Source organism: Chrysochloris asiatica, unplaced genomic scaffold (genome assembly GCF_000296735.1).
Source record: "Chrysochloris asiatica unplaced genomic scaffold, ChrAsi1.0 scaffold00050, whole genome shotgun sequence".
Lineage (NCBI taxonomy): Eukaryota > Metazoa > Chordata > Mammalia > Afrosoricida > Chrysochloridae > Chrysochloris > Chrysochloris asiatica.
In genome coordinates, this window is record NW_006408568.1 from 11,629,527 (window position 1) to 11,645,736 (window position 16,210).

At 47.7% G+C, this 16,210-nt stretch overlaps 1 protein-coding gene across 1 annotated transcript in view; it reads right to left on the reverse strand.

Annotated features, from left to right (window-relative positions):
- Positions 1-16,210, reverse strand: part of MICAL3 (microtubule associated monooxygenase, calponin and LIM domain containing 3) — a 137,841-nt gene that overhangs the window by 21,713 nt on the left and 99,918 nt on the right. Inside the window, exons 22-27 of the mRNA XM_006862724.1 lie at positions 13,215-13,328; positions 12,089-12,235; positions 11,314-11,396; positions 8,233-10,084; positions 6,578-6,672; positions 1,129-1,239 (exon numbers count right to left, since the gene is read on the reverse strand). Coding sequence (XP_006862786.1) covers positions 1,129-1,239; positions 6,578-6,672; positions 8,233-10,084; positions 11,314-11,396; positions 12,089-12,235; positions 13,215-13,328 — 2,402 coding nt within the window. The remainder of the gene's footprint in view (positions 1-1,128; positions 1,240-6,577; positions 6,673-8,232; positions 10,085-11,313; positions 11,397-12,088; positions 12,236-13,214; positions 13,329-16,210) is intronic.

Here is a 16,210-nt window from a genome sequence, read left to right on the forward strand (position 1 = left end):
GTTCTGGACTAAGGAATTTAGAAACAGAACACTTGGCCATTCCTTCTTTTTTTAAAAGAAGAAATCAAATGCAATTTATAAGTTACACATTCAGCGGATGGACTGAATGAACTCCCTGTTAAAAGAAACACTGGTCAGACTGTTTTAAAAAGTGAAATCTAGTTACATTCTATTTGCAAGACATACTTCTTAAAGATGATGGTTGTGGTGGTTATGTGCCGTGGAGTCAGTTCTGACTCATAGTGACTCTGTATAGTGTTTCTGAGGCTGTAAATCCTTATGGGAGCAGAAAGCCTCATCTTTAGCCTGCGGAGCAGCTGCAAGTTTTGAACTGCTGAGCTGGAAGTTAGCAGCCTGACTCATAACCACTCTGCTATCAGAGTTCCTTCTTGAAGCTGACAGAGGTTGAAATGAAAAGACAGACGTATCAGAAAAAAGACAAGTAAAAAGGGAGAAAAATGACAATATTAATATCAGAATGGCAGGATTATGGATTATGTGTTTTTTTGCTACTATGTAAGGATAAAAATACATGATAAATGAAGATGCAATAGGTTAAAATAGATACAAATATGTATGTAGTTATTTTTATAAAGAGAAATTATTCATTAACACAGTAACTTGATAAACTAGAGCTATAATGGAAATAATAAAACAATTCTCTTGGAATTGGGCATATTTAACAGACAAAAAAAGTGTGAAGACAGAGGAATTAACAAGATACTGTTAGTAAAACAACCTCATATATAATCTAAGACTTTTATATTTTTCAAAGAATAGTATTAATTTATCTATGTACCAAATGCATTTTTTCCTTTTTTTTATTTCAACTTTTTATTGTGAATTGAGTGAAAGTAAACAGACAAGACCATCAGCTTTAGTTTCAAGCCGTTGTACGGTTTGTTTCATCTCAATGATTACACTCCCTCCCATTCCTTCTTTACCAACAAGCACAACGAGGTCTCTGTTGTTGCTCTGAATTGTGGCCTGAAAATTTAGGGCTGCATCTCATGCAACTTATTTCGAGCAGAGGATTCCTCCCCGTCCCCCACCCCCCTTTTCATGGCCCAGAAGCAGCTGGGTGGAGTAGGCAGATGCTGCCACGTTGACACTGCCTTCAGGCCTCACCTGGGCTCGGTGTAGCCGCTTCAGTTCTTCCTGCTTGGCCTGTCTACGAGCTGCCTTCTGCACACGCCGGGTCAGCTTGATGTTCAGCTCCTCCTCTGTGTAGGTTCTTGGCTGGAGAGAAGAAGAGATGTTTCCTTAGTCAGGGGCATGCAGGCCTGAGATGTCAGTAGGAGGTTGGCTGGCAGGGCATGGAGGTAGGAGCTGGTGGCCGACACACACGCTGCTCCTCCACAGAGCACTGCAAGGATGAGAGTGTGCTGGCAGGCACGAGGCATGAGGGGTGTGTGGGTGCCCCAGCCCGCAGCTCAGCTCCAGGGTTCACAAGAACGTGTCACTGCTGTGGCCACAATGCCACAAGGGTAACTAAACATCTGCAACATGAGATGCTTGCCCCTCATGAAAGAGTGGGCAGCTGAGTAGTAAAGTTAAGACAGCAACTGACAGTCATACATCCCTTCTTTTTAAGATCACCTGTTTCCTGTATAAGCAGGTCTGCTCTTTTTAAGACTTTGTGGAGGGTAAAAGGTCTTGGTAACTGTTTTTCCCAAGAGCCCTGTTTCTAGGAGGCACATACGGAGAAGAAAAGGAGAAAAATCAGTGTCTTTCTATTGTCTTGTTTAGTAACAAAAGCCACTTTCTTCAGATGAGTGGTACCTGTGAGGTTCTTTCAAGAAGTGATATCTGAAGTATGGAAAACAGGGAGGTTTCTGTTTAAGCCTGGTGACCCCAAACTTATTAACAGAGTGTGAGTGAAAAACCATGGAACTGAGTGTGGACTGACCCTGGATTCTGCACACAGGCAACACTGGGAAAAAGGGAGTCATCCTGGGGAGAGGCGAACTGAAGGGGCATGGAGGCATTGGCCCAAGTCCACCTGAAAATGGGGCGCCAGTGAATGTCGGATGCTTTAAGAAATACTGGGCAAACACTGCCTCTCCCCATAATATTTTCTTTACTGCTTCTCAGGACTTTATAGACTTAGTGTTAACTTCCAGATTCAATTCAGGGACATACTCTCAATATGCTTTTCTAAGAGCTGGAGTGGTGGTACAGAGGTCACTGAAGATGCAGCCCCCAAAGGTCAGGGCCTTAAGTGACTACCCACCTCCCCCAGAGGCAACTCTGTCCCCCCCTCAGGCTCTGGAGCAAAACTCCCACATGCACTCCCAGCCACTAAAGAGCCAGTGGTCTCCATTCTCTCTCTCTTTCGAAACACCTGAAAAAGTTCTGCCAGTGTTTGATACAGCTCCATGCGTGTAGGAACAGTTAGTGAGGATGTGGCCGGAGGGCCGGAGCTGGGGCTGCTCTGGGTGGTTAATCACAGACATGCATGCAACAAGGACCAGCCAATGGGAATGACACACTACCTTTGATGCATACGATCTCCTGAATGCCAAGGCGTGTGGTACATAAATCGACTTTTAAGGGGATGGCAACGGAAAACAAAACAGAATGGTAATGATAATAATTAAAAATTAAAAATAGAACACACAGGAACGGAGCAAAATCAGTTAGAAGTTTAAAACAAACACACGAGACTAAAACACATGACTGCTTTGATACAACATCACACAGGGCCGTGTAAGTGATGAATTTGGGTGTAGAGACCCCAGCAGCAGCAGCACCATTTTAGGAAAAGCCCCTGTTCTGAATAAGATTCCCTCTTCTACTCATTGACTAGACAGTCGCTTCCTCACTCACCCCCAAATAAACCTCTTTTCTCAAGTTTCCAGGAACCTAAGTTGTTAAGTGCAGTGGAGTTGGTTCTGACTCATAGCAACCCTGTATACAGTTTCTGAGACTGTAAATCTTTACAGGAGCCGGAAGTCTCATTTTTCTTCTGCAGAGCAGCAGTGGGTTTGAACTGTCAACCTTGTGGTTAGCACCACCAGTGCGCTAGAGTGCCTAAGTTTCAGCTGTTTAGATATGAATGGCCTCCTTCCCCATAATTAACTGATGTGATGCCTGTGGTTGGTACCGACTCAGGTGACAGCACTCAAAATAGCTCCTGAGAGAATGGGAACTGCCATGAGCGTCACCATCCTGGCTGTGGAACCAAGGCTAGGGGGCTGTTGGGAGCAAATGTATAGCTCTGTTCTGCATCAGTGGGCAAGCGGCAGCCACATTGTTGTTGTGAAGTGTAGTTGAGTCAGTTCCGACACAGCGACCCTGGATAGGGTTTCTGAGGAGCGACTGGTGAGTTTGAACTGTGGACCATGCAATTCTAACTGACCTTGTGGTCCAGCACATTATCCTGTAGTGCTACACCAGGACTGTGCACTGAGAGAGCTGGCAGCCAGGAGGCAGACTTGCAGAATGTACCCTTTGTTGGTCTAAATTATTATATATGCCTGAGTGTTATTAAAAAAAAAAAGAGCTAAAATGAATAGAAAGAAGTACTGTTAACTGATGGTATGTGAAGATTATAATCATAGTAATGAAACAAGGTGTATGAGTTGTTGAATGTAAAACTGATGATCTGCCCTGTAAACTTTCACTCAATTCACACAAATAAATAAATAAAAAATCAGCCTGAGGCAAAGAAAAGAGACTCCCGTGAGTTACCTCTTGTTGGTAGAGCTACTGGTTGTTTGCTTTTAAATGATCTTAACTGTATAATAAACATTATTATTTTAAACTGATTTTTGTTTGTAACCAAACACATGTGCTTGTGTCAGGCATGGATACTCTTCCCATTCGTATAGACACAGCAAGGCTCTGGCTACAGGGGTTTGGAGCACTGTCAGCAAGAGACTTCCCTTTTGAGGCAACTCAAATCTTACTTGAGGCCCCTCTACCTCCCATGCGGACTTCTGGTGTGGCACTGTAGGATCAGCACCGGACTGAGAACCACAAGGTTGGCGGATCAAACCCACCAGCTGCTCCTTGGAAACCCTATACAGGGTCACTGTAAGTCAGAACTGACTTGACAGCACTTAACAATAAGCTGCCATGAACTTTATTCTGAAAATTCCAAAAACTATGGACAAGTTGAAAGAGGATAACAAAAGAATGCCCACATGTCCTCTACCAATCATCTTGGGGTGTGCTCATAGCGACCCCAGGTCAGAGTTGAACTTCCCTGTAGGGTTTCCAGGGCTGTAATTCTTTGTGGGAGCAGATCGCCACATCTTTTCTTCTGGAGCCATTTGCTGGTAGGTTCAAACAGCTGACCTCTCAGTTATCAGCACATACCCATTGTGCATCAGGGCGCCACACCAAACCATTCAGATGTGCCAAATGGAATATCTGCCACACAGTTGATTCAGCTCTCTTTATAAATAATTGGAATCACTTGCACACATCGTGATCTTTCACTGTAAATATTTCAGCAAGTGCTTCCTAACATTTCCCTATAGGGCTACAACACCATTATTGCTTACAAAGAATTTAATCTTAACTTGATAACATTAAATTTGCTTATACAGTCTACAGGAGCCCTGGTGCTGCTGTAGGATAAGCACTGGACTGCTAATAACTGCAAGGTCAACAGTTCAAACCCACCAGCTGCTCCATGGGAGAAAGATGAGGCTTTCTGCTCCCATAAAGATTTATAGCACTGGAAACCCTATACAGAGTCGCAAAGCATTGGAATCAACTTGATGGCAGTAGGTGTGGTTTGGTTTTGGTAAACAGTTCACACTAACATTTCCTTAATTGTCCTAAAAAATGTCCTTTCTGTTTTTTGTTTGGCGATGTTTTCCTGTCTTGGAGGAGGTGGGTGTTCACCTCTCACTTGTGGTGACTACAGCCCTATGGTGGGAGAAAGGTTGGTCCTATTGTAGGCTTCCTTTGCTTTTGGTGTTTCCTACTTGACCTCCAGCAGATGACTTTACTTCTGAGCTGTAGCTGGATATGAGGTCTCTGGGGTTGCTCTGGTTCTAGGATTCTATGGTGGGGGTTGCCAGTGGGAAAAGAGAACTCCTTTTGGGCCGTGAGAGAGGGAGGGTTGACAAGAAAGGCTATATGTATGCATGGTCACCACAGAGGCAAAGGTGACCCTGGACCACAGTCTCCTTCCTTCCCTGAGCCCCTAGGACTCCTGGTCAGTTTCCAGTGCTGGGATGTGTTCAGACTCGCACACATCCAGAAGCAAAATCCTCAGTTTGTACCAATGATGCTGCTTGGGAAAGTTCAACCCGTGAGAGCAGCCCCAGTTGGAGAAAGGGTACACTGTGTCCCAAACCCCAACTCAGAGTGGCCTATGACTCCTGAAGGCCGGGCTCTGCAAATGGCCAGAATAGGGCAGAGAGAGAGGTCGGACTTTCTAGGTGGGTAAAGAGGTGATAAATCAGGAATGAGAGAAGAGAAAAAAATGGCAGGTTTCCCTAGTTTGCTGAGTTATTGAAAGAGGAACTGGATCAGACAAGGATAGGGAGCTGGAAGTAGGCTATAGAAGCCACATGAACAGTATGTACAGAGGCTCAGGTCCGTCACAGCTCATCCAGCTGGTCTACCAGCCAATGGTTTAAATCCTGGAGAGGGCAGAGTCCCCCTCAAAGCCTGAGAAGCCTTGTAAAGAAGGTGCATGAAAACTAGGGACATTTTTCATTTTAAAAAGAAGGGAGGTCAAAGGAGGCTTGCCCATCACCCTGAGTTAGTCCATGGCCTTGCTGCTGAAGCCTTTGTGTAACAGACGTCCCGTTAGTAACCCCTCTAGCCCCTCACCCTTGTCCAAAGTTGTTGTGCCTAAACAAGGCTACAAAACCCCCTAAAATCAGAAGACTGGACACCCATAGGAGGCTGGTGACCGAGGAACGTTACACACTCATGTCTCAAGAAAGTAGAGTGGACACATCCTCTCTGAAGCCCTGAGGCAGTGAGGGGGCTAAGGCAGATGTCCATCATGCCCCAACTAGCACAGCCCCGCTCAGGCTCCCGGTCAGTGTCTTTAATAGCTGAAAACCCTCTTTAATCAACAAGTACACAAAGCAAGCAGGGTGACCAGAAGTTTCCTCAGAGTGACCCGGTCTTGCAGCATGCTTTCCCATCTACTGCCCCAGCCTCCAGTAACCCCTGTCATCCTGTGTGCTAGTGGAGGGTGCTAGCGGACACTATTCTCACATGAGATTTCCAAAGGAAGTTCTTAAGCTGAGGGAAAACAGAAAGAATGGACACCACACCAGACTGCTTCCTAAAGCTAGGATGAAGCTCTAAGCACGGACAGTCTCTGGTCTCCCTCAACAAGAGCTACACACAGAAACTTCCCCCATGGATGCAGATTTTTTTAAAAGTCCATTAAAAATTCAAGAGAAGGGCCCTCTTCATGTCTCTTGCTTGGACCACTAGACTGGACCCCTGATTCGGCTGTCTGCTGGGGAGACGGCTGGCAGCTTGACATCAACTTTCCCCATCCTCCTCCTCCTCAAGGATCAGCATGAAGCAAGCTGAGGATGACAGTCAAGGCCCTCAAACCTCCACAGGCCCCACTTCTGACCGGCCCACGTACCTCTCGCTTGGACTTCTGGGAAGATCTCTCAAGGATGTCATCACTGGAGAGGTCCGAGTCCTCTGAGAAGCTCAGCTGGCGCCGGAGCTGCAACTCTGTGGAAGATGGAGAAAAGAGGCAGAGTGTGAAGGCAGGGCTGGCCCAGCTCCTACGGTCACATGGGACGAGTGGTCACAGGCTTCGGTTCTTGCTTGCTTTTCCTTTTTTATTGCAGAAAACATATGTAAAGCATACAATTTGCCATTTTAACCATTTGCAAGCATACAACTCAATAACATATATTCACCATGTTTTGTAACATTATCACTACTCATCTCTCAAACATTTTTATCACCTCAAACAGAAACTCTATACCCATTCAAGAGCAGCATTCCCCAGTCCCTGCAACCTTTAGTCTACATTATATCTCTATGCATTTGCCTCTTCTAGATATTACACATGTTGTTGTTAAGTGCCATCAAGTCAGTTCTGACTCATAGCGATCCTGTCTAAGGTTTCCAAGGAGTGGCTGTGAGTTTGAACCGCTGACCTTGTGGTTCAAACCGACCTCGTGGTCCTGTGCTTTAACCCACAGTGCCACACCCGGACTCTCATATTACAAATAAGTGGGATCACAAAATACAAGGGGCCTTCAAAAAGTCTGTGGAAAAATTCCATTAATTTTTCATTCCATTTCCCCACAAACTTTGACTTCAAGGTTCATCCGTGCTATATACCATGTATCAGAATGCCACTCTTGTGTATTTTTAGTTTACATTCTTCTCCTTCCATGTTGGGGACTGAGTGTGTGTAGATGCAGACACTTGACCAGAACGGGGCCAAGCAACAAGAAACAGGTGTTGGCCCACAGCCTACTACTTCCTGACAACACTGCCCTCTGTCCTGACAAGCTCAGGCTCTTCTTTAGGAAGGGTACAAATCCCAAAGTCCAAGCTGTTCACCAAGAGAGAAGATGCTTTGTGAAGGAGCAGGGGTGGGTCACTGGTAGAATTCTTGCCTCCCATGTGGGAGACCTGGGTTCGATTCCCAGGCAATGCACCTCACATGCAGCCACGCCTTTACCTGTCTGTCAGTGGTTATGCTGAACAGATTTCAGAGAATCTTCTAGACTAAGACAGACTAGGAAGAGGCTTTCAAAATCAGTCAATGGAAAACAAACCCCATGGAAATGTAATGTTAAGTTGGTTCCAACTCATAGCGACCCTGTATAGGGTTTCTGAGGAACAATATGGTGGCTTTGAACTTCCAACCTTGCGGTTGTAGTTCACTGTGCATTGTAGTGGATTAGGATAAAGCAAAGTTCTTTTTCTCTGGAAAGTGTGGCGTGAAGTCATTTTGTGACTTTGAGAAAAACCAGTGGGAAGTTAAACTTTCAAAACTGAAGTTCTGATCTGCCCCTGAACGTGAAGCCCGGGCACAGGACCAGGCAGGGGTTTGTTCCATTGTGTATGGGGGCATCATGAGTTGGGCCCAATTCAACAGTAGCTAGCGACAACCACAGATTCTCCATGAACACAAGAGTCAGTTCCCTTCTACCGACATGGGCAGCATCACTCCTAAGAACCGGGAGCCTCACAGGAAATTGGATCTTTCAAGAAGACTAAAGTAAACACATCTTACGCTGTGCCACAAGGCTCTCTTGGTTGGCGACATACCTGTTCTCACGATAGGAGACAGCTTGTGCTTCCCTGAGTCCACAGTGGCTCCGCTGGAAGGTGTGCTGCAGCAGGACCTGTCATCGCCCTTCTTCTTCTTGTCCTTCTTGTACCCGGAGAAGACAGACTTCCACAAGGACTTGGGCTTAGTGGCGGCTTCCTCCAGCAGGCTTAGGCCGGGCTTGTCTGGGGGCCGGCTCTCGCTTTTGGTCTTCTTCTCCTTCTTGTTTTTGCGGGGGGAGAAGAGTGATGACCTCTTCTTGCTCTTTCCACTGGAGCCCTCAGATGAGGTCACTGAACCATCTGGACCCCCTGAGTCAGATGGAGGGGACAGCACCTCCTCACTGGTGGCTTCATGCTTCAGGGTGGGCTCTTCAGAGCCCTTAAGGACTGGGCGTTTTGGGGATTCAGAGTCAAGGTCTTTGCCCTTGGAGGGCATGGAGGATGCTTTGCGGGAGGGACCCCCAGGGAGCCTGGAGGCTGCAGCCGCCAGCTCCATTTCCTTCATCTTATTCAGCTGCTTGGCCATGGCGTCTCTCAACGCCTGGCTCTTCACTGACTTCTCCCTGGCTCGCATGCGTTCTTCAGCCAGCTCCTTAGCTTCGGGGGAGACTAAGGGCAGCCCTCTCTTCTGTGCTTGGACCCCACCCTCCAGAGTAGGCAACCTACCATTCTCCTTGGTCAGGGGTGGGAGGAGGGGCTTCTCAGAGCGGGACCAGCAGGAGGGCGGTGTGAAGAACTTCTCCTGCAGACTTGAGTCTTCTGTCTTGTCATCGTAAGTGTCCTCCACGTCATCAGCGAAGGGGATCTCATCCACACTCTCCACAAATGACTTCCGCACCTCCTCTCTCGGGGCTCGAGCCGGCTCTCGGGGGTGCCGCATAAATGTCGCAGGTATGGGAGGTGGGAGAGCCGAAGCCTTGGGCTCAGCTTCCCTGTGCTCGTACGTCTGGTACGGCTTCCTTTGAAGGGTTGCGGGCTCCTCATCTTGGGGAGGGGGTGGGGGCGGACTGGAGGGTGGAGTGAGCATGGTGGAGTCTGAGGTGTTGAAGCTCTGGCTGCCCAAGGTCTTCATGTTGGAGGAGCTCCCGTGGAGGCCAAGGCCAGAACTGCTGGACAGGTCTTTGCGCTCCTCATGGGAGCTTTTCAGTTCTCTGTCAGATGGGGATTTGGGAGTCAGCAGTGAGGGCTGGTCACTATCTGGCTTTGGCAGGCCCAGCCGTTTAGGGATAGGTGGCAGTTTTAGAAGATGGAGTCCCTCATCCTGAGGGGATTTCTCAACTGCATAGGATTTTAGGGACACTGGCTTAAGGGCAGGCGAGGTGAAGCTGGGCTCAGGCCCCTTGCTCCGATCCACAGGTGTGAGTCCAAGGCTGCGGCGGATTTCGGCACTCTTCATCCAGAACTCTTCCACCAGGTCATTTCGCTTCAGGGCCTCATCCATGGTAAGAGGGCTGCCCAGTTTGTCCTTGGTGTCAGCCGGGCTCTTCACAGGGAGGGAGGCCAGAGGAGTAGATGTTTTGGCTGGAATGGGTTGGAAGCGTATGGGGGACTCTGTGGGGGACGGAATGGTGGCCTCAGAGGAAGGCTGAGGCTGGGAGCAGATGGGGAGCTGGGTGGAAGGGGTGGTGCAGGCAGCCGATGGGGACAGCTGCTGAGGACCAGCTAGAGAGGCAGGAGTCCTGGCTTCTGGCAGTGCTGCTGGCTGGGAGCGTATGGGTGTGGGTACCACTGTCTGGTCCAGGGGCCCTTCAGCTCTGGGCTTCTCTTTGGGGAGCAGAGGCTCGGGGAAAAAGCGCTCCTCTGGAGATTTCACCTTACTGGCAAGACAGGTCAATGGGCTTCGAGCACCCTGGAGATAGGGAAGGTAAATAGAAGCTGCTTAGAAGGCAAGAGTTTCAATGGTCACCAAAAGTCCGTTAGGGAACATTTTCAATGGGCTTAAATTTGTGGAAATATTTTCCTCTCTCCCTCTTTTCAGCTGTTATTTGAATGGCTCCAGGAGACCATGCCTTACTTTCTGTTCTATTTGCTCAATTCTAGAACCACTACATTTAATTTGAACAGAGTGAGCTCTCAGGGTTTTATTTTTTCAAACATACCCTATGTTCTTTGTCCACTGAAAAGAACACTGGCCCAGAAGATACAAATGCATTTAGCTCTCCATGACAAGCTATAACCCCCAGAGCTCCTAGCTCTGGTATATGAATGTGAGGCCAACACTAGATGATTTTAAATAGTTACTTATTACAGTCTGCATTGCAACCAAATTGTCCTTCCTAGGAAAACAATGATCCATGCAGACACTCCTACACTGATCCTTCTATCATCCCACCTGAGGTCTCCGCAAATCACTCTGTTCCTGTTTCACAGACAGAATCACTGGATAGTCACACACTTCCCAGAGCCCCAAAGTCTAAACCATCAGCACACCTAGGTCTTGAATTCTGGCCTCCCTCCCTGATCTGTCCCTCAGATAGACATTCCCAAACTGTGTTCCACAGAACACACCATTGTGTTCTAGTTACACAGCATTCTCCCATGTGTTGCTTATACACCACTGGTAATTTGAAGAAACATTTTGATCTTTAATGGTAACACATTTACTGTAAAATAACGTTGTTGTTATGTGCTGTGGAGTTGGAGAAAAAAATTCATGTGTCATATGGAACTAATGATTCCATAGATATACTTGCTTTCATTTTAACATATATTTACAAAGATGCTTAGGGGACACTGAGCTGCTGTTAAGGATGGAAAAATCCAGGATCAGTTAATGGTGGCTGTTTAACAATATGAAGAATGTATTTCATGTCACTGAAGTGTACATGTGAAGACTGTTGAGCTGGCATATGTTTTTGTTACCTACGCATTTAAAACACAAACACACACACAACTCTACTTAGCACACTGAGGAGAGAACAGTTTTTAAAGTTTCCTCAGAATGAGGACTAGATGGCCAATGGCCTCCTTCACTCTCATGTGTGTGTGGTGTCCACCAGGGGCCGTAAGGTGAGTGAGTTTTGTCCATTCAAGGTCCCATTGGTCCTCTGTCCTCCACAGTGAGTGATAAGGCCTTACCTCTGCCACAGGACTGTGGACCGGGGAGAATCCAACAGTTTGTTCCTGAGGGGACTGGATAGGGCTGGAGACTTGTGAGGGACCTGGAAAGAATGGATACATGGGTTTATGACAGAAAATTCACCCCAAATTCAAGCTACCAGAGGTTCTCTCTCAGCCAGCAGACAACATGCAAGCCATTATCAGAGATGGGGGGAGATCAGAGGGCCAAACTGAAGTAACTCAGTCCTGTTCCTGGGTCTGCTCCTCAGAGTCTTCCTATGAAAAGATGAGGTCCTCTGGAATTTTTGGAATGTATTTTTCCAGAACATTTCCACAATTCTTCCATTAGTACTCCTGACAGTATTTATTGTTAACTCGTTTTCCATTTTTTCTCTGAGATATACTGTCTACTCTTTTATAGCTCATGTAACTAACAGAGAAGGGGCCTCTGGCCAAAGGCATAGGAAAAGGATCCCTGCTGGTGTTGTGTGGTAAGTACTGGACCATTTACTGTAAGGTCGAGAGTTCAAACCGACTAGTCGCTCTGTGGGAGAAAGAAGAGATTTTCTGCTCCTGTAAAGCTTTACAGCCTTGGAAATCTTATAGGGGGGGTCTCTCTGAATCAGGACCGACTTGACAACACTGGGTTTGGTTTAGTGGCTCAGGGAAGGTAGAGGAGGGATGGGTGTAATGTTGGCCACTTGGAGCTCACCCTTGGTGTCACACTCACCCTCAGCTGGCTCTCAGCAGGAATTCTGGAAGCCATGTCTCCTGCTAAGAGCAATGGACTCACCTCTCTCCTGTTGCTTTGGAATGGAGGGTGGCGTCTCCTCCTCGTTTTCTGATACCCTCAGCTCCAGCTCTGCCTCTATCTCCTCCTGGTGCCGCAAGCGAAGCTCAGTTTCAGCATCTGACGGGATATCATCAGACCAGTGCTGATCTGGCAGAAGGAAGAGAGGGCACAGAATGGGGTGCACGCACGAGTCCAGGCTCCTTTTCCCATTTCCTGCCTTCCTCAGGGAATAGCCCAATACAGACCTCACAACCGCTGGAGTCTGGACCAGACTCTACCATCCCTGCCTGTTACCTAGGGACAGAACCTACTGACTAGCCCACATAGAGCTTCTGACTCCCCTGCTTTCTTCCCAGGCCTCAAAATGCATTATCCACTGCAATATGGTAGTTCCATGAGAGCCTGGGGTTCTCCGTATTCTTTTTGGTTACAGCAGCCAAGGCAGGAAGTGTGCCTATGGAGGGTAGGACCTGGCTCCCAGGACTCACTTGACTGTGTGATATCCCTCCCTCCACCATTCCCCAGGAGTCCTGGTGTGGCGCTGTGAGCTAATGCGTCAGACTTCAAAGTCGTTTGAACTGCAAGGTCGGTGGTTCAAGCTCACCAGCTGCTCCTTGGAAACCCTATACAGGGTTGCTAAGGGTTGGAATCAACTCGACGGCACCTAACAACAACCACTCCCCAATCCCACAACCCAGATGTCTGTTTCCTCACAATCTGGCCCCCATTTTTGTCTCATTCTTCTGCCCAGCCTAATTCCTGCTCCTTTTCCCCAACCTACTTCAATAGTTTAAATACCAGCCCTTCTATGTAGCTTTCTGAGGGTAACCACTATGTATACTGTCATTGTAAAAGACTCTATATCACAAAGCCCCCAGACCCACTTGGGTTTTCCATCACTGAATGCCAGCAGAGTTGAATGGTAGTTTATGGGTGGGTGAAATGATACACAGTCCAAGTTAGTGGCAGAGAAAGGAAAGAGCCAGGAGACGTAACAGTTGTTTTCCGTGAGCTCTGTGTGTTTGCTTTATTCGTGCAGAAGTTTTCTGATCCTCCCAGATCCAGTCTCCACAGTGGGGAAGAGGGAGGTCACGGGTAGAGAGGGGAAGTCCTGGGGTCCCCGTACCATCGTCCAGCTCAGCACCAGTGTCCCCTGTGTCCCCATTCTCGGCTGCCTCCCCTTCTATCTCTGCAGGCTCCGAGTCCACGTCTTCCTCCAGGTCATTCTCATCAAATGGGACTGCAAGGCAGAAACGTTCAGGGAAAGAAAGAAAAAGAAAGGCAGACAGACAGACTGTCTCTACAGGTAGGCTTTCTCAGGAGAAGACTTGAAGGGTCTGGGTGTGGACCCCAAGGCAGAAGTCAGACAGGTCTGAGGAGGGCTCTCTAAAAGTGGTGTGGGTGCCAGAAGGGCCGGGCATGTTCCTGAATATCTGAGATGAGCATTTCTCCACTCTAGAAGGGTCAGGCAGATGGAAAAGCACAGCTTGAGGTCCAGCCATCTTTTCTCTCTTTTTTCAGAAGCTGCTGTAAGAGCCTCAGGTCTGAGAACAGATGGGCAAGTCTGCCTCTGCTGACAATGCTGCATTAACAATACCTCCCAATTGTTGAGGCTCCTGTACCAAGCACAAGGTCAGCAGTTCAAACCCACCAACTGCACCTAGGAAACCCTACACAGGGTTGTTATGAGTCAGAACTGACTTGATGGCACTTAACAATAACAGCAACAACAATGTGCCAGGCACTGTGCCGATTGTGTCACATGCCACGAGTCACTCAATTCTCATAATAACCCACCGAGGAGGGACTGTTTCTAGTTCCCGTTTTTCAGGGGTCCAGAGAGCTGATGTCTTAGGCTCACTGTTCATCTAGCATGTGCAGGTGACACATAATGAGTGACCCACAGGACTCAAGGGCCCTCCCTGATAACTGGCAGAGAGGCTGCTGTTTTGCTTGGGACAATTTAGAGAGCAGGGAGGAAGGGATATGTAAAGTTCACTGTCTGGAATCAAGGGTAGCTCTCCAATCCTGCAGAGCAAGGCAAAGCTCTAATCAACTTCATTTCTCCTGAGGTGAGAACAGTCCCTAACCACACCATGCACACAACCCATTTCCCCACCTCCACTCAGTACCCACACTAACCGTTATGAAGAAAAAGAATCAGTTAAGAACAGGCTGCTGTGGACTACCAGTGTTCCCAGAGATTCACAGTGCCCATTTGTCAGGATAATGGTGGGGATCTGTCAGGGGTTTCTTCTAGGGTTCTGAAAGTAGCCACTCTCAAATCATCTTTAAAAAGTTTTTACTTCAGGAGAAAGGGCTATACTTCAATTTCCAAGTGCAAGAGCATGTGGACCACAGCCACATGGGGTGGGTAGCAGAGGACTTGGGCGCTGTACAGTTGGATGGACTTAAGTCTGGACCTTTCTAAAGTACAGCTAAGGACTCTGCACTCCAACACCATCAGGGTGTGCAGAATGAACCAGCAGAGATGGTGGTAGCAGCTACTGTGGTGCCATTATAATGGAAATGACATAAGTGACTGGCTTTAAGGGTGGGGTTGGGTGGGGAGGAAAGGGATTATGATTGGAGGGGGCACCTCAAAGACACCTAGGTGGTAGTTACACACATTTTGGGGCCTTTAACAATTCCTTACTGAACATTTCTCTTTTCTGTGTAACTTATTACATAGCTTATTAATAATAAAGTGACAGTTAAAATGTAGTCAAGAGAACTAGAGGAAAACTGGTTTGAAATAGAATAGACAGACAGTCCAGTTATGGGTAAAGATAAGGATTTCCAGGTACGTTCTAGGTTGGATAACAGTTAACATAGCTAACATCAGTCTCCCTTTTCAGATACCAGTGCCATCAATGGAGCTGCCCATGCCCAGACATTGTGCTCCTATCTACAGTGATGATGAGAAAAACATCAGGAAAGGAATTACTCAGCTGTTCCCATGAGTTAAAAACTTTTGTGGGTTAACATAGCTTTTGGTCACTTAGGAAGAAACCATGGAGTGGGACTTCTAAAGCCCAAACAAAAACTACACCAGAAGGCATCATCTCTTTCAGGTCCCCTCCTCAAACCTGAGCTTTCTAATCTGGACGGAGCTATTGTTTCTAAGAAATCTGGGCAAACATCTTTCCTCTCTGAGAAGCCTTCTTTTTGGACAGTCACCCCAAGTTGGAAGGCAGAGGAGGGGGCACGGTCATCCAGGTTCTTTGGATGGACAGAGACGTGGTAAGAACAGGCCCTGGGCTCTGCCCTTGGGGAAGCCCAGGGTCTGATATGCTGGCTTGAATGGACCTGTGAGCGCCTGAGAGCTGAGACGGCAACTCCACACATTTGTTGGCAAGTCCACTGGGAGCCACACCAAGTCCACCGCTAGGGAGGACTCCTGGGTCTGGCTAAGGTCAAGACCACTGGATTAGGCCAACTCCAGCGCTGGTCACTAGGTGCTGACACAGTGCCCCTACTGAGTTTACACTAAGAAATGCCTGCTGCTGAGTTGCTGCGAAGTCAGGGGGTCAAGAGGGCTACGATTCTTGGCGGTACCTTGAAAGGAATAATTGTCACATATACCAAAAAAGCCAACAAGTGGGAAGTATCGATGCAACAGCAGAAGATGTTGAAAGAGACGCAGCTTGGAGGATGGAGTGGGGATTAAATCCGGGTTAAGATGGAGCGCAAGGTGCTAGAAGCTGCCACACGAACTGATGAGCCACGCACTACAAAAGCGTTTGATTTCAGCTGTTGGCTGGGATCTGAACCCAGCTGAAGTACTGCTACCTCAGCTTTGTCCAATCATCCTAGAGATACAAACTAACTAGAAGAGGGCGGCCTGTAGTTTTTGTTCAGAGACGGTGGCTTAGGTTCTGCAGAACACCACATTAAATGAGGTTTTCTCTCCTTGGAGTTCCTGAGAGGTGCAAACAGGAAGGCTGGAGGTTTGAGGCCACTCAGAAGCACCTCAGAAGAAAAGCCTTCTTCTAGAGAAGGAGCTCTGGTAGCGTAGTGGTTACGAATCGGGCTGCGAACCTTAAGGTCAGCGGTTCGAAACTACCAGCCGCTCCGCGGGAGAAAGATGAGGCTTTCTACTCCCGTAAAGATTTACACCCT